General features: G+C 39.5%; 2 protein-coding genes across 2 annotated transcripts in view; both read left to right on the top strand.

The window, feature by feature from the left end:
• LOC135480683 (V-type proton ATPase subunit G-like) overlaps positions 1 to 25,287 on the top strand; it is a 141,020-nt gene that overhangs the window by 56,692 nt on the left and 59,041 nt on the right. The gene's annotated exons all lie outside the window — the stretch shown is intronic.
• Positions 1,450 to 19,864, top strand: LOC135480456 (tetratricopeptide repeat protein 28-like). The gene is made up of 21 exons (XM_064760293.1): positions 1,450 to 1,544; positions 2,188 to 2,268; positions 2,841 to 3,009; positions 3,889 to 4,098; positions 4,539 to 4,716; positions 5,347 to 6,842; positions 7,567 to 8,322; positions 9,007 to 9,194; positions 9,450 to 9,616; positions 9,850 to 10,074; positions 11,015 to 11,162; positions 12,410 to 12,582; positions 13,316 to 13,419; positions 13,893 to 14,118; positions 14,592 to 14,677; positions 15,046 to 15,203; positions 15,996 to 16,107; positions 16,716 to 16,781; positions 17,310 to 17,386; positions 17,995 to 18,073; positions 19,030 to 19,864. Exons 3-21 carry the CDS (start codon positions 2,905 to 2,907, stop codon positions 19,273 to 19,275), a joined length of 4,800 nt encoding a protein of 1,599 aa, XP_064616363.1. The 5' UTR covers positions 1,450 to 1,544; positions 2,188 to 2,268; positions 2,841 to 2,904; the 3' UTR covers positions 19,276 to 19,864.

Here is a 25,287-nt window from a genome sequence, read left to right as displayed (position 1 = left end):
ACTCTTGTTGAAATCTGCATTAAATCTCTTTGAAGACTGTCCACTTCCCCGCATACCATATGTCTGACCTTTATATCCTTTGGTCAAGGAACGTATTTTGCTCGGAGAATTTTCAAAGTTTGCATTAGGAGTGAAGTTTGTGCTCAGAGATCTTCGAAATGCAGTTGTACTTTCTGCAGGAAGAGTTACTCCTTTTGGAATGTCAGCAAGCGTTTTCGCTCGGGGCAGCCCCTTTGACTCAGGTGAACTGGTCACAAAAGTTTTCTGAGATGAGCGTACAAGCGCAGCCAAGCGATGCCATTGGTCAGATTTACGAGCTGGTGTTGTCATATTTTGGAGGCCACCACTGTGGTGGAATCCAGTTTTATCTGCATCACCCATATCTGCATTTCTCTAAGTCTTTCTTGAACCTGTCAAAGATAATCATACATAAAAGAAAAAAAGGTACATGTACTATCGTTATTATGTCTAGCTCTCCTTGTCGGCCTGTGTTAAAAAGCTTTAAATGTATAAACATAGATCTGTCCATTTATACATAAACATAGCCCTGTTGGGCTAGATTTTGCTGCGTCTGTTACATGCAAATTGCCAATGTATAAATCACACTTAAACATAATATACAGTTCAACTTGGAATAATATTATGCAGTACGCCTACCGGTATAGCATGGCCGGTAAGCATACATGTCGAGTATATATTTGTTAACCATATTAATGGGACGTACACATTTGAAATCTCACTTTTTAAAACCTTACATTTCCACTTTTGTAATCTAGTCACACAGTAACACTGTATGTCCAATAATAAATTTGATCGATCAACGGTGAACGATCATTTTGATGGCGTGTTTGAAGACTATGGCCTGAGCCAAAACTTAATCTAAATTTCTTACTGGAATAACGGTAAGCGGAAATTCAACTGGAATTGATTTATCCCACAATATACCAGAATGAATTTACACAAAAGCCAGCATTCACGAAATAAGTGTACATGTAAGAAGCATTTTAAACTGAAAGCCACGTGTTACTAACCGAAAGTATGTCAGGTTTGTAAAAACCTTAACTCAATCAAAAAGCGGTAAAGGCGGTGACGTTTGCGTATGATCACAAGATATTTTAAGAGATATGAGCATTTTGATGTGTTTAACAATGCAACAAGAATAACTTCAAACCAAAAATAATGCATTCTATTTATTGGAAAAAAAAGCTTTAATAAATCTATTTTTGTTTAACTGTTTCTTATAATTGTGTTGAGTTTTACCTTGATTTTTTAATTTAATATCCTTGAGCAAAATAATGGCACTATTGGGCTACCAGGTGGCGCTACAAGACCCGAAGAAGGTTATAGCAGACGTTTGACCGAGGTCCTCCCGTGGGAGCACGAGGCATTTAAACCAAGCATTAAGGTGATCTTTTTAGGTAATGTTTGGATGGTTACCGACTTCTTCGCGGAAAATATAGTTAAACACGCGTTAAATTCTTCGTTGTTTTGTTCGCAAAACCATGATTCTGGCTGCATCTCTGGCATGTCTTGTCGTGACTAAGGTGACTGACATAAAATAAATGCAACATGGCATGTAAATTTAGCTAGATTAGGCGATCACCCTGGACTACAAGTAAACAACAACAACGACAGCATAAGCCTTGTCCCAGAAAGTAGGAAATCGATTTACTAAGCTATTGTGCTCTTGTGTCAGTTAATACAAAAGCATCCTTTGATGCTTTTATATAGAAGTGATTAAAATGTTGTTGGCCAATCGTTGTGCTTGTGGTACTTCGACAAGCGTAAAGATAAGGAACACAAGTGTCTGCAAACTTCAGGCCGTGGAGACGTATTTGATGGGTAATTTTTTGTCTCTAACGGCATGACACAATGCCACGGCAGCTACATCAGAACAAAATTCTGCCAGACACAATGTCAGAGCGATCTTGGACAAGGTTGAAGTTGATTCTTCACTTAACTATATACATGGGATTATGTGTTGTGAATTCTAACTTCCTTTTTTCAGTGGATCATTATTATGTTATTACTCGTTCACTCAAAATACAATCTTGTAAATTTGCATGCTATAATTTGATGAATGATTCTAAACTGTGTATGCTCTTTAATACACTTGTAAGACTGTTATTTGTACTGGAACTAATGCATTTTCTCATTTCCTTCAGTGCAATATTTCTTTCCTTTCAGGAGGAGATAGTCTAACAACTTCATGTGACAGAAATTTTGGACCAGAAGGATGACCTTTGGAAGAGTGGCCCAAATATACATGTATGATCGGTTACTGTAATTTGATAGTTTTATCAGGTCATTGTAACGAATGGCACGGGAGTCTTTTTTCTAATTCTTACAATTTTTGAACAGGAACATTATTTACTGAGTGTGTATGGGCTCTATATAGATGTATGCAAGTCTTCTGTTTTTATTGCTGTAGATAAATTCAAAGTGGCTAAACCAGAGATTTTAAGAACAGCACAAAAAAAACTCCCAAGTAATAAGTTGATATCAATTCTAATTTTTACTGTAATTTAGAATGGCACAATAATTGTAGACAGGCAATAATTTGACGTATTGGTGGTAAATCCATAAAATTTCATTTGATTAGCAAATATGAATCCATAAGTTACATTTAGCCACAACTTTCAGGTAACCTCTTTCAAACTCTGCTCTGTCCATAAACATCAATGATTTAAAATGTTTGGTTCAAAGTAAATAGAAGCCATGCAAGATATAAAATGGTAAATTTTGATTCCCCCCCCCCCCACCCCAAATATACTCATACATGTATTAATATGACTTATAGAGTGTGTATGTAGAGAGCGTATTCTAATATACATTTTCAGACCTATCAGCCTGGACATATTAATATGAGTCTGTAAGCTGTCAAGTGAGTGAGACCCAAGAGCGATGGAGCATTCAGCAGGCTACAGCTCCGTCCAGGGAGGTGGTTTCAGCGTCACTAGCCTGGCCGAGGGGAGTGAGCCAATCAGTGAGGCCGAGGAGATCAATGAGGTAAACTCATCATTCATAAGTCCGGTTCTGCTGACAGATGCATGACTATTACATGAATTTCAAAACTGTGCGAAGCAGTGCAGGAGTTGTGCTTTATGTTTTGATATGTGAATCTGCTCTGACACCTGATGGTCAGACCTGGAATGAGCGTACCTGTACTTGTATGCTTTTCCCAGGTTGGAAGGACTTGCCATGCAAAATCAAAACAGGGCGATCACTTTCTGCTTTTTAGTCAGGTTATTAATTTTAAAGATAAATTCAACCAGTAAATTTGCTTTTGATTTTTATGATAATGGCTGATGTATATGACGATGTACAATGCAATTAACCAAAAATATGCAGTTATAGTAATTACAGGTATATACATGTAATGCTACTACTTGCTTGTGTATTGTTAAAGAGTTCCTCTGGAAACAGCAAATTGTATAATTTAGGTTATGCTCTTTAAATAATAATAAATGTTTGATGCATTCATCTAAGTAATAGTTTATTGACTGTTGAAGGAAATAATATCATACATTTGTCCATGCAGTGGTGATTTGGGCAAAAGCTGAATTGACCTCTGTTCTCTTGAAATGCTTAAGTATTAGTACATAGGTTACCAGTGTGCTCTTCATCAAGGCAGGAATAAACAGGGGCTTCAAAGGAAAGATTTTGTTCATGGAAATCACAAATTGTTGTGTGTTACATGTGTCAAAAGTTTGGACATCCCCATAATCATGATGGTTCCTTTCAGAAGACAATCATATACGCATACTTACTATAGCTGGGCTAATAGCATAAAGCTGGCTTCAAAGTATGCACAAACTTGTATGAGCAATTGTGAGTATTTTCATGTTCACATAACAATAGCATAAATTTGTCTGCCTTTCCTGTCAGGTTCGATATCTCCAAGAGAAGGGTGATAAGGCCCTCAAAACCAGCGGTTATTCAGATGCCTTACAGTTTTACTCAGAAGCTTTGGAAATTGATGATCGGAATACTGATGTCCTTCTGGCACGAGCCACCACCTACATCAAGATGAAAAACTATGCCCTGGCAAAGAAAGATACAGAAATTCTCACAGTCTTGTGCCCTGACTCTTCACAGGTATAGTCAGTTATTAGACCTTGTACCCTAACAACTCAAAGGTGTAGACATTAAATCCTTACCTCTACACAGGGTTTGCTTCCAAATGTTTGGTTTCAACTTGATCTATCTAACACCAATAATCTATTTGGTACCCAGTCTAGCGCTTGGGCATGTTGGGATATGCGATGTGAAAAACAAAACATCGCATTTTCCAGGGTCCAAACCAGAAATTTAGGAGAAGGCAACCCTAAAATGCCCTTTGAGCCTCTGGGCACTTGTTAAAGTCACAAGGTACACATTGGAAGATAATGGAGGTGTAGAATTTGAGGTAAAAAAAAAAAAACAGTGGGTTCAGTATTGGATGCATAGAAGGACTGGATTTTCTGTGGCAACATTTGAGCTGTTTGGAGTGTTTCACTAGTACATTGCTGCTATGATTTATTTGATATTGTTCACAGGCTCACTTTCTCCATGGTGTTGCGCTCAAGTACCTGAAGAAGAGCCGACATGCCCTCAAGGAATTCCTGACTGCCCTGGACCTGGGCCCAGAGAGAGTTGACCAGTTGACCGATCACATTGCAGCTACTGCTGCTAGCTTCTGCAGCATTACACCAGACCTCATGCAGTCACTGAAGGGTGAATTACAATTGTGTGCCAGTTTTTTGCTTGGGACATTCATAATGATATATTCTGAATGAATCTTTTTGTCTTTCTGAACAGAAATTGGCTGCTGTATTTCTCTCTAAGTTTAGCATTTTTCAAGTGGTACATTTTGCTTAATTCTGATTGATTTATCTACCTTGTAGAGCCACTTAAGAATTTATGTGAAGTTTGATTAATTTCTGATCAGGAAAAAACAAAGGTAAAAAGTACTTGTATTGTCTTAAGACCTTATGTAGTCTCATCTCAAGGAAAAGCTAGTTTAGACTTTAGCTATGTTTACCTCATAATTAAGCCCCTTCACTGTTTTGTTCGTACACCTCCCCAGCTGGTGTAAGTGTACATGTAAATCATATCAGCTATATGGTGAGCTGGGATGGTTTTTCCCCAAAGATCATGTAAAGTTTTCTTCAACTCTATACAAAAAAGGCGAAAGCAAAAGGTACAGGTAAAACGCCAATCAAATAAATGAATCAACCGCGAAAAAAAAAGCCATAAAATATATTTTATTAGATTACTATAAAAGCAATTTGTATTTTGATTTAGTAATAATGACGTCAATACATGCATGATTGTGCTCATCCTTTATTTTGTTATATCTTCCAGAAATGGACCCGTATAAAAAGATGAGCGAGGTTGGCGCTTGTCTCTATGCAGCAGGGAGGTATTCTCTGTGTGTCAAGATGTTGGAGGCCGCCCAGAAGTTCAGGACCAATCAGAAAGGCATCACCATGAGAGTCCTGTTGACACTGGCCAATGCACACTCAGCCCTTCAAGATGAGGACCAAGCAATCGGCTTGTACCAAGAGTGTTTGGCTATAGCCTCCTCTATTCATGACCAGTTGTACCAGACCAAGGCATTGGTCAATATAGCCACTTTGAACCTGATCATTGGGGACTATCATCAGGCCATTGTGCACTATGAGAAAATGTTAGATTTGGAGGCAGAACTTCGGGAAGAGGCCGGTGAAGGACGAGGCTTACCAGAATTTTGGACACCTCAGTTACAGTCCGGACTCCATTTAAACCTCAGTGTGGCGTACAAAACTATTGGTAATATGACTGATGCAATGAAACACGCAAGAAAGTACTCTTGTCTGTTGGAGAAGATGGGGACGACTGGCAAACAAATGGCAGAGTCTTACTACAACACCGGCATGCTGAGTGTGATTTTGCAGAATTACAAAGAAGCAGCTGAAAACTACAAGAAATTTTTGGAGGAGTCTGAGATAAAAGGTGACCAGAAGGGCATTGCTCAGGCATATGGATGTCTAGGGACAGTGTGTGCCTCTCTTGGAGATTGGAAACAAGCCCTGAGATATCACCAGCAGGACATCGCCATAGCAACCAAGATGGGCGATATGCGTATGCAGACAATGGCACATGAAATGTTGGGTGATACATTAATGATGAAGAAGGATTATGATGATGCAGTCAAGGCATATGATGCCATGTTGAAATGTTGCCGTGGTAGCGATGATTGGCTGGAAGCCATGGGATATTGTAAGACTGGAAATGCTTACAAGGCTGCTCAGAAACATCAGTATAGTCTGTACTACTACCAGAGAACCATGTCGCAGTTTACAGACCCGAAATTCAAGCTGATACAAATGACATGCATGTACAATATGGCATTAATTCTTGTGAACTCGACACAGCTACGGGACATGCAAGAGGCCAAAGGCTACCTGGAGAAGCTTATCCCCCATTTTGAAAGCAAGATACAACAACATCGTGATGAAGACTCCCATTGTGAGCCAAATTACCACAAGCAGTTGCGAGAATGTTGCGACGCTATGCAAGGTGTTCTGGTGAAGCTGGGGCTCAAAGATACAGCACTGCAGTATGCTGAAGCCTTCCGCAAACGAACAATCGCGGAGATGCCAAATTATCAGATAAAATCAAAACTCCCTCGCGAATCATCAAGTTTTGAACTTGCTTCAATGGACAGGCTTCTTCAGTCTGTTAGCCAACAGACTGCTTTGGTTCTGTACTTTAGCCTGTTACCTAAACAACTGTTACTATGGGTACTATCGCCAACTGGTGGGCTGAACAGGTTTTACTGCAGCAAATCTGCAAATGACGAGACCATGGTTGAGCAGGTAAGTCACTTTAACACTGAATAAGTAAAATATTCAAAGTCAGTTTAGAGAACTTGTCTAGTGTCAAGATGCTTAAGGGAAAAGAAAACCAAGAAATGAAGAAAACAACAGTAGAAAGAGAATTTGAAATGATATCTGAAAATACAGGGACCCTGAAATGTTTTTCTTAGAATTTTTTTTATTGACTGAATTAAATGCTTCTCAGATGTTGGGTTTTTAAGGTGGGCTTTATGGACCTAATGGATAATGTACTTTAGGCCCTGAAATAGGTATTTTATGTCAGGTTCGCCTTTTGGTACTCCGGCAGCATTACATGAGTAAAGCTCATGTCTGGGTTTTATTCAGACCTGAAAATGACAGCATATAAGAATATATGAGGGCATAGGTTGTCATTGCCTTTCAAGCATCACACAAGATCTGGGTTTTAAGTTCCATACTGAGAAAGAGAATTTCAGGATTTTTTAACTTCCGTGGTTCTTTCGGTCTTGATGTCAGTATAAAGTGGTAGACACTTTATACCACTCGTGACAATATACCATTGTCATATGTAATACAATTCACCATTATTATATACAGTGCATGTGTAACTTGCCAAAGGTGGTTTACTCTGACCTCTCCTGTTTCCTCCACTTATACTGGTTGTCATCATGTTTAAGTGGAAAATTCTCAAGTAAACAGTTAAACAACAGTAATAAAAAATCATGATAATTCTGTTGGCTTTCAGATTTGTGCCCTGGTGGCCCAGCTGTGGAAGGGCCGTGACCATAGACAGATGATGACCGGGTGTGAAAATCGGGCGCTGCCCCACAAAAATTCAGAAAAACCTAACTTCATGGTGAGTGAAGAGAAAAACGATGGGATCCAAGGGAAGGAAAATCAAAACATTCCACGTAGCAATTCAGAAGACAGTAAACCAAACTCCTGCCCTCAGCGACAATTGTATAACTGGCTTTTAGCACCGATTGAAGATATCTTAATGAAGTGTGAAACTGGTAGCCCTCTTGTGGTCATTCCGGATAATAATCTGAGTTGCTGCCCCTTTGGTTGCCTTCAAGACGAGTCCGGCATAACGCTCAACCAAAAATTCAGTGTGACCTACATGCCCAGTATTCTCAGCTTAGACATTGTGGTAAAAAGTGAACAAGATTTCCTGAAAGCTCAAGATGAGCTCAACTTTGAGAGGTTACAGGCAAGACATGGCAGCATGAACAAATACTTGACACAGTATGTGCTTGACAACTGCATGGTGTCTAACTCCTCCCTTGAGGACGAGCTACTCCCACCTGCCAATCCAAAACAAGTCTCTAACCCTGGTCTGCTTCGACCAGATAAAAACATTGATAGGGTGTCCACAATGATGACACCAAGACCACAATCTGTCAGTAGAATGAGCAGTGCAGGATGTAAAAAAACTCCAGCTGACAGACAGACATCAACCCTTCACCCACTTCCTAAGCTGACAAACAGTGTCTCCCTGAAGGTGAGAAAATAGTTATTTATTTATTTATATCCACAATAATTGTGAATAGTGTATCAACTGTGCATGTGTATGACATGATGTCCGTGTGCCTGTCTGCACATGTGTTATGTCTTTGTCAGGGCCTTGGCCAATGAGGTCGCCGGTTCAAACCCAGTTCTAGGTTCTTTAACTACAGATCAGGAGATTTGTCAAGTAAGTGAAAAAGTCTTGAAGTTGGCATCAAAGGCCAATCAAACAAATAAATAAATAACCATTAATTTACAAAATTTGGAGTTTTCGCCTGAAGGACCAGGACAACGAGTGCCAATTTCTCTATTAAGCATAATTAAGTGCATAGTTTACAGAGAAAGAAATTCTAGTTGTGACAGATTTGTTTCGGCATATTAGTTTATTGCTATAACTTCAAGGATGCGAAAAGTTTATGCTGAATTTTAAATTTTGACTTGTGTGGATCAGAGCCAGTGTCGTCTGTATGTTGTATAGCTAATAAGCTGAACATGTACAGTATATACATTCATAAACATGTATGATTTGTTGGTATTTAAGCATTTATATGATCAATTAGAGTAAAACCCTGAGGTACAAGTGGCCAGTTTCACTGGTTATAACATTGTCCTCGCTGCTCTGGTTTTAGACTCTAATACTTTTAATACCGTTCACCTGTGTGTACCTGTATGATGGCAGAGTATTAAACCACTGGGCTCTCCCCCTGGACTGACCAAGCTCCTGTTCCAGGACACTCTGTCCACGCTGACTCCGTGGACATCAACAGGCACGGACATCACACGCTCACACCGCATGATCACCGAGTTCCAGCAGATCAGCAATAAGGAGAGGTGTGTCATCATTGGTAACCCACAATTGCCTCAGAGGTAAGTGTAGGATGATGTGTTGAGGGGTGTTTGTTTTAAGTTTGACCACCTTCAATGGTAAATGAGTAATGACTTTAGTTTGTACCCAGAAGAAAGCCTTCACAGTTTGTCATTCTTATGGAAATGTAAAGTAATACAGTGATGTGTTCTTCTTGTGCACTCTTTGTCTTCGATGAGGTCCCTGTTGTTAGAGGAGTTTTGACGACGGTCAGAGTAAACAAAACATGCTATGTTCTGTTATTTCTGTGTTTCAAGCTTGATGTTACATGGAAAGCCTTGGCAGCCTGGTGAAGATTTGGCGTTCGCTAAACAGGAAGTCCAGTTAGTGTCATCCTACTTAGATGTTGACCCACTGACAGGAAAGGATATGACAAAGCAGAGATTTCTGGAAGAAATTGCAAAGGCAACTGTTCTTCACATAGGTAAGATTTGTACCTGCCATGATTGTTGGTAGTGTGATCTGTTTCGGGTCTTACGCAAGGAATTTGTGGATTAAGCAGAAGTGTGAAACCAGGCCCTTTTCTCATTGTTTGTCTCATAGATTTGGTATAGCTTGATGTACCAAACAAACTAACTGCAATCAAATGTTCTTCACAGCTAGAGGCTGATGCTTTTTAGCACATGTGCATTTTTACTTTATTTTTTTTCTTTCCAGCCACTTTTGGGTGCTGGGATGAAGGCACCTTAGTGATGACTCCAAATGACCTCAGTGAAATAGACGAGGGATGCCCGCAGGATTCGATGTATTTGGTGACCCCTGGTGACCTTTTGACTGTGCAGATGAGAGCCCAGCTGGTTGTCCTGAACTGTGGATGGAGTCCATATCGCACAGACATTAAACACACTGATTTTCGGCTGGCCAGTGCATTCCTCGCAGCAGGTAAAGCCTGAATGAAGATTTAGCTTAATTTTGATTACTTTTGTTACAAGCACCTACTAGGTAATAGAAAAAACAAACACAAAATGCAGAACATGAAAGAAAATAGATGATCTGCAGTACAAAGTAATAATTCATTTACGTCATGAAAGTATGAGAAAGAGAAAGGGCTTGGCGTTTTTTCAGATTGTATTTAGCGTGTTTGTACAAAGTACATGTAGCTTATGTCATACCCCACGTGCTGGCATAGGTGTTGACATCCAATAACTGGGAAAGCAGTGTTAGGGTAAATGTTAGGGGTGGTATCTTGAAAGTACTTCCTGCATAGTACTAAATATTTCCATTTCCACTGATAAGCTTTATGAAGTAGAGTATTGTGAGAACTCCAACAAAAGATACAAAGCGATGCATGATTCAATATTAAACATGTTAAATAAAACCGAAAAATATTGAATCATGCATCTCCTTGTGTCTTTTGTTGGAGTTACCACAGTACTCTTCATAGTGCTTAGGTTTTGCACACATGTAGAGCACAATAACACAAAGGGGATGTTCCATCGTTGATGTCCTGTGCTTATTTATTACTGTTAGTGACAAAATTCACGACTTGTTATGGATAAGAGTCAATGATAAGGTAAACATTACATGGGATTTTGTAGTGATTAGCAAACCAGCATGGTGCAATGACCCAGGGGGGTCTCACAAATGCTGTGAGTAGACCTGCTCATGCTGGCTTCCTCTCTGGTAGTAAGTAGGAAAGTCTGCCAGTAACCTGCGAATGGTTCTGGGTTTCCCCTGGTCTCCGTCTGGTTTCCTCCCAAGATAAAGCTGGCCACCCTCGTTTCAGTGAAAAAGTGTGCTGTGTCAGTATCTTAGGATAAAAGAAGAGGTGTTTAATGTTGGAACAGAACTCTGAGATACAGAGAACTCTTTTTTTCCTCAGGTAGCCAGTGTGTACTGCAGACGCTGTGGGCCGTCCCTAACAGCACACTGGAGGTGTTTTACTACCACTTCTACCAGACCTTGCAGACAGGAAGTCTGATTACTGTGGCCGTATCCACGGCAATCAGAGCTCTCCAGGAGGATTCCAGGTGAGGCAGGGGTGAGAACTGTGCCTGGCTGGCTGAGTGATCATGTGTCAGATTTCAAGAATTACGAGTTCAAATCCTTTTGTTGCTAAAGTACTACTGTGTCATGTGACTTGTCAGAAATGTTAGGCAGCTTTTGTTGACATTAATGTACTGATCGTGCACCTGTCTTGCTCTGTTCCAGAGGTGCAAATGGCGCACCTTCCTTCGCAAGTTCACAACTGTTCAGCTTTACAATTTTGTCAACATGGTTCATTGACTGTAAATAGTTTTGCAAAACTTTTTTTACACCCTCACATTGTAGTTAATGTAATCCAAATTTGTTGCCTAGTTGTCACATGGACAGAAGGACTTTTTTCACCTTTACTTATAAAAGAGTTTTGAAGTCAAAACTCCCCTATTACAGGTGCTAGATTCCAAATGTTGCTCATCGTGAATGCTCAGCTGTCAAGACTGCAGTAATATAAATGCCTAAGCTGTAGCTTATCTGCTGATGGAGTCATTGTCAGTGTCTAAACTGTTCATGGCTTAGTGGATTAGTATCAAGATTTAATTAATTACAAAGATTACAACCTATTTAAACAGTAAACTAAGGGAAGGACTTCTGAGAAACGCAACGACTTCAAATCCACTAAAAACGGTATATGTCCTGCCCACCTGGGTCACCTGGTCCCTCAGTGGTGAGGTTACAGCTCGTTTGCCTTTTCACCTGGGAATTCATATCAAAATAGTCTCAGTTTTGACATGGATACTAAGTACCAGTGTTCAGAAGCAAGTACACTGCTGGAACTAAGGGAAAGACTTCTGAGAAACTCAACGACGACTTCAAATTCACTAAAAACGGTATATTTACTGCCCACCTGGGCCACCTGGGCCCTCAGTGGTGAGGTTACAGCTCGTTTGCCTTTTCACCTGGGAATTCATATCAAAATAATCTCAGTTTTGACATGGACACTAAGTACCAGTGTTCAGAAGCAAGTACACTGCTGGAACTAAAAACGGTATATTTACTGCCCACCTGGGCCCTCAGTGGTCAGGTCACAGTTGGTTTGCCTTTTCACCTGGGAATTCATATCAAAATAATCTCAGTTTTGACATGGATTCTAGGTACCAGTATACAGAAGCAGATGTACTGCCGTATCAAGTAGAATGACGAAGTTTCAATTTATGACTAAAATTTAAAAGTGAATGGATTGTATTACTGAGAAGATAAAAACTGTTGTCACTTGTGCGTTTTTTTGTTCTTTCAGATTTTCTGACCCATTCTTCTGGACTCCTTTTGTCCTGATTGGTAAGGATGTGTTTGTGAATGTGAGGAAAATCAGACACGCCATGTTGGACCAAAAGTTAGACGAGACAGAAGAGGTCATGCAGAATTTATGTGACCAAGATTGGCTAAATCCAAAATCCAGAGTTCTCTTAGGTTTGTACTTATAAGATGGTTTTCTTCGGAGAATTCAGTGTGATTGTATTGTTTTCTGCCTGCTTGGTGACTATAAACCCTGAAGCCATTAACCCTGAAGTTATTATCTATGTTACATTGTTGCCTGTTTTTGACACCACTCACTCTCTTACTGTATATATGTTGTCTTGTATCTCTGTATGTTCATATGGTTGGAAAACGATGTAAGAACCTACATGGAAACGTCACCAACACAATAAATCCAGGAGTTGTTATCCACAGGTAATTCCTCTGTCAATCTATACCATCCCAATTCCTAAATGCCTCTGAAAGAAGTCGTAGTGATGATGTTATAAATACATGTAACAGTATCTTTGTTGTGAAAAACAGTGAATGGTCAGAAATGGTACTTATTTCTTCAATTGGTGTTTTACAACCATGCTCAAAATTGTTCACTGACTGGTATGCAAGAGCATCAAGGCTTATGGTAGGAGCAGTCCTTCCTATGTACATGTTATTTATACAGTGTGTTTTCAACATGAGTGATGGATATTCTTTATGGTTGCTTATCTGTTGGCACAGTATGAACTTATTTATTTCATTTGGTGTTTTAAGCTGCAATCAAGAATGTTTCACTTACACCGAAGCGGCCAGCATTATAGTGGGAGGAAACCAGGCAGAACCCTGAAGAATGCATTGTTAAATCAGTCACTTTTAGTTTCATCCTTCAGATTATTTGTTTACCTCTCTTTAGCCGTCAGCAGAGAGGAGCGTCTCCACAAACTTCAGCTGCACATTTGCAAAGTTCTCCAGGACAATCACAGACAACCTCAGGCCATCCACAGCCTTATTGACCTGGTACGTGCTATCAGCCCCCTCTAAACAAAGATTCTCTGTCAGTGATTGGCTAGTATCTGTCACACTAGTATGGGCCTAAACTTTTCAGCACTTTTCTCACTGCCAAGATATCAAGATCAATTAACATGTGTGATGTGGAGATGACAACGGTTGTTTCGTTGTCATTTAAAAGTCCCGTGTGATTGAATGAGAGATGTTTGAAATTGTCACGTCCAGTGAAAGGTGTAGTATATCACAATTAGCACTTTTGAAAGTGTTAATTGCTTTACAGTAAGCATAATGTGGTATGTAGTGAAAAGAATACAAGTTCCTTAATAGAGACAAATGATTTTGTTGCTGTCAGTATTCCAGATTATGTTTTTGTTGTTAACAAAATGAACAAAAAAGTAAAATGAGCAAATAAATCTGGAAATAAAGCGAAGTTTCTGTTTCATTTTGCTCATGACGTTTGGTTTCCTGACTTTGACGGACAGCTGGATGAAGCCTTGAAACGCCTGCATACTGAGGAAAACAACAAGAAGACAACCCGCCTGTGCAATGAGCTGAATGACAGCCTGGGAGCCATGGACATTCTCCACTTCCTGGGATTTCACTTCCAAGCCAAAGGCCCCTATGTGGAGAATCCATATGTGGTTTACCCACACTGGAACTTTCAGGATCTTCTGGTTCCTACCTATGATGCATTGAAAGCTTTAGCAGGTTAGTCCAATGTGAAATGGTTGCTGATATCACCTACCTGTACAGGTAGAAAGCAGTAGCACATGTCTTCTATGGAGTTGATATCTAATAAGAGTCTAAGGAATTGACGCATATTTTTATGCACCACAGATGGCAATGCGCTGGTGTCTGTCACTGTTTGTTTCTTCTGTGTTAATGTGATCTATTATTTTAATGCTGAAAACTCTTTTGTTTTTGACCTAAGTGCAGAAGCCTTGGGACACATTTGCCCTAGTATAGATTGCCCCATATTATCCTTGAGGTGAGTTAAGGCACAAGATTCAATAAAATGGTGTAAAGGTCTGTTTCTGTGGCTTTGAATGATGTTGTCCACTGGTTATTGTCTTTAATGGTAAGGTTTACTCACTATAAACCACTTTTAAGTATTTATTGCTGTCACATTTAATCAGTCAGTCAAACAAATTAATCAGTCGATTGATCCATGCTACTTTCAGACATCGTCAAGAATCCAGCCTGTGTACAGGCTCTCTGTGACCTCTTCCCTCTGACCCAGGAAGTCATTTCTCATCTGATTGACCTGGTATGTTGACATAAACACTGTTTCTCATCACATAACCATTCATTGGACTGCATACACTGTTTTAACGCTAAGCTTAGAGTGTATTTTGTATTCCTTGTGAGGCACTAGTGTTCATGACCTCTTGTCATGGGGCGTTTACGTGTGAGAATTAGGCCTACCATTTATATATGGTGATATATATGTACACGCATGTTTAGGTAGATGACAGTTAACCAACCATTGGCAAAACATGCAATGTGTGCACGAGAATGACAATTTTTGAAATTTGAATTACAATAAAATTACTAACCTGTATGTGAAAAGTTGGAAAGCAGAATGTTTCTGTGTAAAATGTTATATGGTCATCGAATAACTTTTTCTCCTTTTAGTTAAGTATAACCAAGCATGCATCTGAGATACAGCTGAAAGTATCAGATCTGTCTGTTCGTCCACTGTGGCAGAAGACGAAGGTGAAAGCTCTCTTGCTGGCTATGGGCTTCCATCAGATCGGCATGTTGCTGGCCTTCAGTAATGTGCCAGATAACAGGTATGCGTAGTTGTCTCCCCTGGATGGAAAATTTTTAAATAATATCTGGTAAATTTAAACAAACTATATTTGAGTTTTTCTTGCAAACTCGTGGCAATATTAGTTATCTTGTATAAAGAGAAGGCTAGTTTGGAAGACATATTATCTTGGAGAATTTGAGAAAAAAGGTTGATTTGTTTCTTGACCCCTTGATAGTGCAGTACTGAGCTGCATACTGTGACAAGTAGTAGAGGTCAGATAATGAATGAACGAGATAGTGCAACGACTGGTTGACCCGTATCAGTATAATGACTCGGGCAGTGCGGCTTACTTGCCTTCGGTAAGTCGTCTCAGTGAAGCAGCACTAGATAAAAGAGGTGGAAATCTGCCTGTGACAAGGAGGCACATTACATACACCCTAAGGATTCCTTTGTCGTCATATGACTGAAAAATTGTTGAGTACGATGTTAATCCCCAAGCACTCACTCACTCACTCACTCACTCAGGCCATGAAGTGTGAGGTAATTAACTATTGGTCCGAATAATTGGTTCCTCATATGGGAGACGTGTTAATTACACATATCTAACATAATCAAAATCTTGTGAGTGCAAATTCAGGAGTGCAAATCACGCTCCTTGTCTTGAACAGTATATGTGATAGTCACACACCTGATCAAAATCAAAGATGCTGCAAGGTATGACAAAACTATGATGTTTGTAAGAACACAATCCAGTGTAGGAAAGGCCTGAACAAGTATTTCTGCTGCAGTCATCTGTGAACATATTATTATCAGTGACGTTTGTTGTCCACAGGCGTGTTCTGACAGCTGTTCTTCAGCTACTGCTGACAGTTAGCAGTCACAAGAGTCAGGTGTTACTCTACAAGCTGGATGTCTCCTTGTTAGGCAAACCTCCATCGCAAAAGGTAAGAGAGTTTTATCAACTCGGTCAACCTTAGATGAGGGCTGTTGTTGTCATGTAGATCAAAACAAACATGCATGTACCAGCCGTCAACCCAGGTTAATGTTCTTGGTCAATAATTGTAAGGCCAATAATTGCCAGAGGACGTTTAATGCAAACCACCAAAGAACTAAGAAAGTATAGAAAGTACGAAATTAGGATGGAATCATGCAATGAGAAGTTGTGAACAGTTTTCAGTTAAAGAAATGTGCCAGGCAAATGAATGAAATCAGTGTCCACTTCATGTACCATGATAGTACAGAAGTTGTTGATAAGCAAAATATGTGTCTTAGTTGTGCTCATGAGTCTTAGTTAAACCTGGGGAGTACAGCATTGCCCCTTTGTTGTTACATGAGATTTATGCTAGACTCAAGAATATTTCACTTCTATGGCAGCCAGCATTTTGATGAGGGAAACCCGTGACCATCCGCAGGGCTCTTGCTGACCTTCTCAACTAGACCGGAGAAGAAAGTAGTATGAGCTGGGCTTGAATTCACATTCACCACAATGAGGTTGAGTTTTTGTGCCGTATTGTACAGGTGTATGTTAATCAGAGAAGGCATTTATTTGCAGGTTTCGGTTGGAATGAAATCTGGAAAACTACAATCCCTATGTCCTGTAATTGTCAACAAGGGTCAGGTAAGAATGAGCAGTGTCAGGCCACTCCGATTTTATTTTGTGTTTTACGAAACAGTTGAAAAATGAAAAAAAATTGAAGAATAAAAATTGAAAATCCAACGTATAATTTTGTCTTGTCTGAATGCGTTTTTGGATTTCTTATTTTCAAACATAAAATGCTTTCCGATCACATAAGTATGTTTCTATTGCTATGACGGTTTACATTTCAGTTTTATTTTTATGCCCTCCGTTTTATGTTGTCATTAAAAATAATTCATAAAACACAAATTTTAATTGATGTGGCCTTAAAGGATACATGGAAAGTCTGTTAAGTTGGACTTAACTATGTTAATAGCTTGTTCTCTTTTCTTTATGCAATGTGAACCTACCGTAATTCTTTCCATGCACTAAACCCTTCTTTGTCCTTGTTACAAGGCCTTACTCCATTAAATAAAGTTATAAAAAAGAAACAAGATACCGTGCTTACATAAAAAATAAACTAAAGACAAACTGTGAAGACAAAGTAAAGATATCTAAGTGCTCTTTCAGGTGAGGCTGAGTACCCCTTGGATGACCGTGGTGGAGAAACCACAGGAGATGACAGAGAAGATGAAACTGGCTAAAAGGTGAAGAAAAACTTTTCTGCAACTTTCAGGAAAATCATCCAGTACCATTTTATCTCCACAATATGGCTGAAATAATACTGATATGACGTTTAGCTTTAATCACTCACTCCTTCCAAGTCGTGTTTGTTCTTTGCCCAAGGATGTAAGTCTTCTCCCATTCCATCACTCAAAGAATATTCAAGAGTTGTCTAAATGGCTGAAGTGTGATTTGGTTTGATTTAAGCCTTTTTATATAATTTTGAGCCATTAGCCCCTGACGCCAAAGTATATTTTGACTGCATGTGTCATTTACAAGAAACACAGTGTACATGTACAAATGCATAAAACAGCATTGGTTTGCATGCATCAGACAAGGGCAGCCGCCAAAAAGAATTCATTGAATGATTTCAGTTGTAAAGGGAGTCACGCAATTTTCAGCCAATGTCTTTGTTTTTACTGAGTTATTTAAGCACCTTTGGTGAAATACATGTCTGAGCTGCTTATATACAAATGCAGTTAGACAAGCAGTATTGCATTTCGCCAGTATGTCTGCATGCAGCTCTGCAGCTAGAAATGAAACTATCTGTGTGAATGCCACATCTTAAGTTCAGGTACTGTGATATTTTCAGTAAGCGGATTACAGACCGGAGTTTCAGCCGTTTGCAGGAGAAAGCTCGTTCCTGGCACCAGATGACCGTTTCAGCTCAGGTAATGCTGCAGTCTCCACCATTTTCATATTTATTTATTTATTTAATTGATTAGTGTTTAACACTGTACTCAAGAATATTTCATTTATAAGACTGTCCAAGTTCAGTCTTGAAGAAACTCAAGTGCTTGGAATTAACCAGGGACCTTTGACAGGTACTCAACAAACATTGTGATTTATTTATTTATTTATTTATTTATTTGATTGGTGTTTTATGCCGTATTCAAGAATGTTTCACTTATACGACCGCGACCAGCTTTATGTTGCGTGGAAACCCAGGTTGCTGCTGCCAAACAAGCAACTGATGAGATGCAAGCTCATTGGTCAGGGACTTAACGGTTGCAACCAACTGTCTGAGCCAGCTATGGCGCCTCTAGTTTCCTAGCTCAAAACAGCTTTTAGAACTGCACAAACTGTCATCCTTTTCATATAAGTCAGTTACTGACTCTGGCATTCATTGATCAGAATTTGTTTAGGTCACAAGCCACAGTACCCCATTAAACACCAGTCAGTTTAAAGAAAGAGCGAGCCAAGGTCGAGTGTTTAAAGTACATATGTTGAGTTTCTGTTTTCCTTTCTTTGCCACTGAAGATGGTTACGATTGCCATTAATCACATTTGTAGTAAGAATATTCGTACTGTGCTAAGAAGGGGCCCCCGTGGCTTAGTTGGTTAGCACGTAATGACCAGGAGTCTCTCACCAACGCAGTCGCTATGAGTTCAAGTCCAGCTCATGCTGGCTTCCTCTCTGGTGATGGTCGTATGTGGGAAGGTCTGCCAGCAGTCTGTGGATGGTCATGGGTTACACCTGGTTTCAATTCGCCATAATGCTGGCCACCCTCATATAAGTGAAATATTCTTGAGTACGGCGTAAAACACCAATCAAATAAATAAATAAATAAATACTTTACACTGGAATTCAATAAAACTTCCATTGATGCACACAATGTTCCAATCAGGGTGATGTGGCTATGGATGACATTGGACGACCCAAGACTTACCCGAGCAAAGTCAAGGTCAAACCAGGGTCAAGCTTGACCCAGGAGCGAGTACCTGTCGATGAACAACCAAAGCTTGATATCCTGATGACTGGTCAAAGACGAGAGTACGCCCATTACATTCTGGACCATCGCTTACAAGAAGTGGCCAATCAGAATCAAGAGGAAGTCTCTAATCTCTATCTGCCATATGTACAGGCCTTGTAGAGAGTCATTCTAAGACTAAATCAAAAGCATATGAAAGACAGTGGAATGGTTGATATTTACAGGTGGCTTTTGTAGACAGGACAGTGTATGAGAGTGTTTGATAAAATCCGAGATTTTTTTTAGAGAGGAAATTGGTTTGTTGTGTAGTAGTTGTGTTTAGAGCGCCTTTTGGCTGTATTCTTTCTATATTCGTAACAAAAGGACATATTGCAGTGATGAATAATCTATATACATATTTTGCGTTCAGTAATTTGCTGTGGAAATTTTATGTGAAACTTCTGAATTTTTAGAATTTTCAAAGGTACATTAATGTCTAACTCCTGCATATCAATTCTTTGATGTTCGTTCTTTCACACGTATGCTAGTGTGTGTTAGGAGAAAAATTATCAAGAAAGAAGATAATAAATGTGCATCTGATTTTACCTAAATCCAACCTGGTAATATCCTGGCTATCTGTTGTCACCTAAGTCCATCCTGGTAATGTCCTATCTATCTGTTGTCACCTAAGTCCATCCTGGTAATGTCCTATCTATCTGTTGTCACCTAAGTCCATCCTGGTAATGTCCTATCTATCTGTTGTCACCTAAGTCCATCCTGGTAATGTCCTATCTATCTGTTATCACCTAAATCCAACTTGGTAATGTCCTATCTATCTGTTTTCACCTAAGTCCATCCTGGTAATGTCCTGTCTATCTGTTGTCACCTAAGTCCATCCTGGTAATGTCCTGTCTATCTGTCGTCACCTAAGTCCATCCTGGTAATGTCCTATCTATCTGTTGTCACCTAAGTCCATCCTGGTAATGTCCTATCTATCTGTTGTCACCTAAGTCCATCCTGGTAATGTCCCATCTATCTGTTGTCACCTAAATCCAACTTGGTAATGTCCCATCTATCTGTTATCACCTAAGTCCATCCTGGTAATGTCCTATCTATCTGTTGTCACCTAAGTCCATCCTGGTAATGTCCTATCTATCTGTTGTCACCTAAGTCCATCCTGGTAATGTCCTATCTATCTGTTATCACCTAAATCCAACTTGGTAATGTCCTATCTATCTGTTTTCACCTAAGTCCATCCTGGTAATGTCCTATCTATCTGTTGTCACCTAAGTCCATCCTGGTAATGTCCTATCTATCTGTTGTCACCTAAGTCCATCCTGGTAATGTCCTATCTATCTGTTGTCACCTAAATCCAACTTGGTAATGTCCTATCTATCTGTTATCACCTAAGTCCATCCTGGTAATGTCCTATCTATCTGTTGTCACCTAAGTCCATCCTGGTAATGTCCTATCTATCTGTTATCACCTAAATCCAACCTGATTGGATTTGCCCTCTCTATCTGTGTACTCATTTATGTTTTTTTGAGTATTCCGAGCTTGCAAAGATAAACTGTCTCCATCATCAGACTTACAGCAAAATGCATAAGCCTACAGTTATCACTTTATTAAAAAGTTTGAGTATAGTATAACCACTCCAGATTATTTTATTAGGTTCTGTCTGTTATGAAGGAGTAATTTTTTCAACATTGTACAGTGGAGATCTACATTTGTTACATTTTTAAAGTATCTTTATATGTTTTTGAATGAATTTGGTTTGAAACCCAATTTATTATATTTCCTATGGGTGATATCTTGATGTGCTGTGATACATTGATAAATTTTTTATAAGTGTATAACTTTTTTCGTTGACCTGAAAAATGTTTTGAAGATATTGAAATGAACTTCATATGGTTTTGTTTTGCTTTTATACCATTTTGTTGTTTTCCAGTCTGTGATAAGATATTAAAGCTATATATTAATCATACATAACAGTTTTCCTTGTCAAGTATTCTTTCTCCCAAAACGATAAATTCCAAACGGTTCAGTCATTTGGGTTTTCACTGCCAAAAAGATCTATAAAGAGCATATTTTAGGACAATCAATCTTTTATTGTTCATGTGACATTTAAGCTTTGGAACTGTTCCGTTTCTCTGACACACCACTATATGATATTACAGTTTTCTGCAGGAGTTATGGAACACTTTTGTCAGCATAGCATTTACAGTATTGGCTCGACCAGAGCAGGAGCCAAGGTGATAATGTGTATGACTACAATATTCTATATCTGTTATCACATCAGACTTCTTGATCTGCCCTGAGAGCACAGTTGATGTACTCTTCGCTTCGGAAGGCGGTAGATCACAGCTAGGACTTTAAAAACAGAAATTGTAGCTTCCGTGCGTGGTGTTCAGGATGAAGGGCATAGTGCAATGACTGGTTGACCCATATCAGTATAATGGCTCGGGCGGGGCGGGGCGGGGCCTTCGGTAAGTCAGCTCAGTAAAGCAGCACTCAGTGAAAGAGCAGTTGAAATCCATCCTGCAACAAGGAGGCACATTACATGCACTCTAAGGACTCCTTCGTCGTCATATGACTGTAATACTGTTAAGCACGACGTTAAACCAAACACTCACTCACTCATCAGACTCCATAACTTTCTGGCTTCAAATTAGGAGTGAATGTCTGTTGGTGTTTCGGAGCTATCCCTTTTCCATGGGCAAGTTACTGCTACTTAGAATGAAATGGCAATGTTCCATAGCTTCGAGTTTTAAAAGAAGGGTTTAATGATAAGAGCCAAGATAATCTGGACAGCTTTCAGAAATTATAACCACTAGCTGAAGATCGTATCAGTATTTAATGTGCATGAAGTGAGGAATGGTACGGAAACATGAATTGTTCTGGTGATTTACACTTTTGCGTGGTGTTACCGTCACACCAGAACATAATGGGTCATACAGTACAGCCAGCCACAAATTGTGCTATACACAGTAACCATTTTGATGTCATTTCGATACTGCCTATTTGACAGCTTGTCTGCTTTTATATTCATTGTTCGGCCAGCTGATGGTTGTTGGTTTCTGCCAGGAGCCTGGTTTACTCCCACCATAATGCTGGCCACCGCCGTATGCAGGGGAAATATTTTTGAATATGGCGTAAAACACCAATCAAATTAATAAACAAAAGCATTCAGTTCCAATAACAGTTCTTTAAACGCGAAAGTGAAGAAATATTTCAATATTGTTATGGAGATAAAGTGTTTGAGGCAGGGCGAAAACATCATAAAGCTGTTCTAGACTTCAAACCGGTTTGGTGCGATAAAAGTGTGACTTATCTTAGAAATTTTTAGTTTCTTGTCAAGGGTTGACTTGGACTTTTTATGACAAAATTTAAAAAAAAATGAAGTCTGACTGAAGTATTATGACAGCTTCATAACCCTTGGACCTCTCTTGGGCCATATATCGTTTTAGTCATTTGGGGATGTGACTTCATTTATTGTTACTAAATATCTGTTGAAGCCATGGCTTACTCCTGACCGATGTGAATGAAGAATTGCGTACATGTATATGTTTATTGTTATAATTTTGACAAAGATAACTCACCTTTTCTGTTCCTCTTATATCTTTAACATGTTTGATAACCATATTAATTAGTAACATAGTTGTTCTCTAACGAGACGGAACGGTAGACAAGGCTATTGTAAGATGGGGGACGCCGTACCTGTCTGAGTGCGCTAAGTTTACCAAGAGGTCAGTTGGTGCAGTTTTCTAAAATCGTCTGCCTTGAGATTTCCTGGTTGTCACACTGGTATGCGTACGTGTCAACCTCCCACTCTGTGTTAGTTTCTGTTTTCGACGACTGCAGCATTCTAATCACGCGAAACTTCTGTACTGAGAGAATTGACTCTGGTGTGGATTTTCGCCATTTTTGCTGAATGGTAGGAAAGTAAGTAATGTCGAGTGCTGCACAGTTCTTCCTAATTAAAGTCAATATAGGCTGGGTGAGAAATGAAGTCAGAGTGGAGGAAGTGTAGGAAAGAACTGTAGGTGTAGCACAACAATGTAGAACCACATGTTAAGACGATTTACCCACGTGCTTTGTATGCTGATACAAGGTACGCATTTTGCCTGATTCGGAGAGTCCCGTCGATGATAGAAATGTGTTTTAAGGTTTTCTTGTTAGGTATATCCGACTGGAAAGTTTTCCAGTAGAGTTTAATGATCTTTATTTGCCTTTAGAAATGCACTTTTAGGGGCAAAGTTTTGCAGCATACAGCATACTCGTCGGCAGCGATTTATCATTCAAGTCTATCGAGTAATAACTGAGATTTATAATAATAACTTTTGGACCTTTGGGAACAATATAAGACGGGACGATGTCAGTTTCCTTTTTCTTTTGCTATCGTCGAGATGCTTGCTCAGATTTTTGTAGATATAGTGACAAGGTTAATACCTTTGTGTCACTTATGAGGTTCTGTATAAGTGCACCCGAATCTGACATAAGTATTCGGTACATCCTGGATCCCTTTGGTTTATTAATTACTGACACTCGAGCTTGGGCGTAACTCACAACACACGCCCAAAACTACATATATGCATTGTTACAGAGGTATTACTTTGCCAACGGGTTCCGATCTTAAAAGCAACTGCTGGACTCAGCGTTCAGGAACAATGGGAGATTGGTTTCCGTTACTTTCTTTTTTTAGGGTTTATCAGTATACAAATTCATATACTCTGCAGTATTTCAGTTACACCGCGACTTTCACGTGAGAAAAGCCTGCCATGCTTAAATCTCATATTTTTCTTATATTTACCTAAAACATCAACCGAGTAACATCATCCAACCTTTTGACTATTTCTTTATTTGAACGGTGTTTTACGCCGTACTCAAGAATATTTCACTTGTACGACGGCGGCCAGCATTATGGTGGAATAAACCGGGCATACCCGGAGGAAACCCACGACCATCCGCAGGTTGCCGTCAGACCTTTCAACATACAGCCAGAGAGGAATCCAACCTCATGACGTCGTCATGATATAAACTCTTTGAAATAATTGTATGTAGGCCTGTTGGCGGAAGAAAGTAATTCCCCCCCCACCCCACCCTCCGTTATTTCGTTCTACTACATGTAGTAGTATATTGCAAAAGTTTCTGCAGTCCATCTGGGTAGTTTGGCCAATCCTTTTACCTATATTTTACTTAAGGCATGTTGGTGAGTCGCTTGTTCAATTAACGCTATACGCTATAAGCAGTGGCACTGCCAACTGAAGCAAAACCATGACTAAAACGGAAATTGACGGTGGATCTTTTTCAGCGGTTACTATAAACACAACCATCGCCAGTTTCGGTACCGTGCAAATATAAATATAATGAGATAAGCCAAACTCTTCGCGCGGGACGATTCTGTGCTCACATGGATCTAGATTGTGTTCATTTGGATGATTCTGTGCTTACGTTTGGTCGGATTATGTGTTTGTATGGATTGGACGATTGTGTGTTGATTTGGACACACAAGTTCACCCTGTGTTCATTTGGGGCGATTCTGTCTTCAAGTCTGTGGCCGCATGGGTCTAGTCTGTGTTCATTTGGATGACTCTGTGCTTAAATATGGAATGATTGTCTGTTTATATGGACTGAACGATTGTGTATTCATTTGAAAGAAACATAAGAGATCTTTATTACGAAACAACCGTTATGTAATTCTTACTGACCAGAATGAGAAATAGAATGAATAATGAATAATCGTGGCTTTACATATCAGCCATGTCGTGGCATTGAATGAAGAGAGCGTATGTATTGCCTTGTTGAGTTTGATTACAATTTCTGCCGAGCTAGTGACATCATTTTGGTTTGATTAGTGGGTTATTCTTTTCGTGTGTCTTATTGAAAGGTCACTATATGCCTTGATCTACTTTTTATGTATAAAGACAGTTATACATGTCCCTGTGATATAAGATTAAGTGTTACCGAAAGATAAGTGTACACAGCAATGTGAAGACGATTAAGTGATAGCTAGTATGAAAGATGGGGCGGATTTGGCGGATTGTGCAATGATGGTGTGATGCGGATGTATATACATATGTAATATATAACTTCTAACCGAGCAAACTACGTGCAAAAGCCCTCTCGAATCCCACTGCCGCAACACATGTCTGGTTTAATTCAACAATCCTAGTTTAAATATAAACAATCCCCACA

The sequence above is a fragment of the Liolophura sinensis genome, chromosome 13 (assembly GCF_032854445.1).
Source record: "Liolophura sinensis isolate JHLJ2023 chromosome 13, CUHK_Ljap_v2, whole genome shotgun sequence".
Lineage (NCBI taxonomy): Eukaryota > Metazoa > Mollusca > Polyplacophora > Chitonida > Chitonidae > Liolophura > Liolophura sinensis.
Note: the sequence above shows the minus strand (reverse complement) of the source record. Positions and strands in the feature narration are given on the sequence as shown.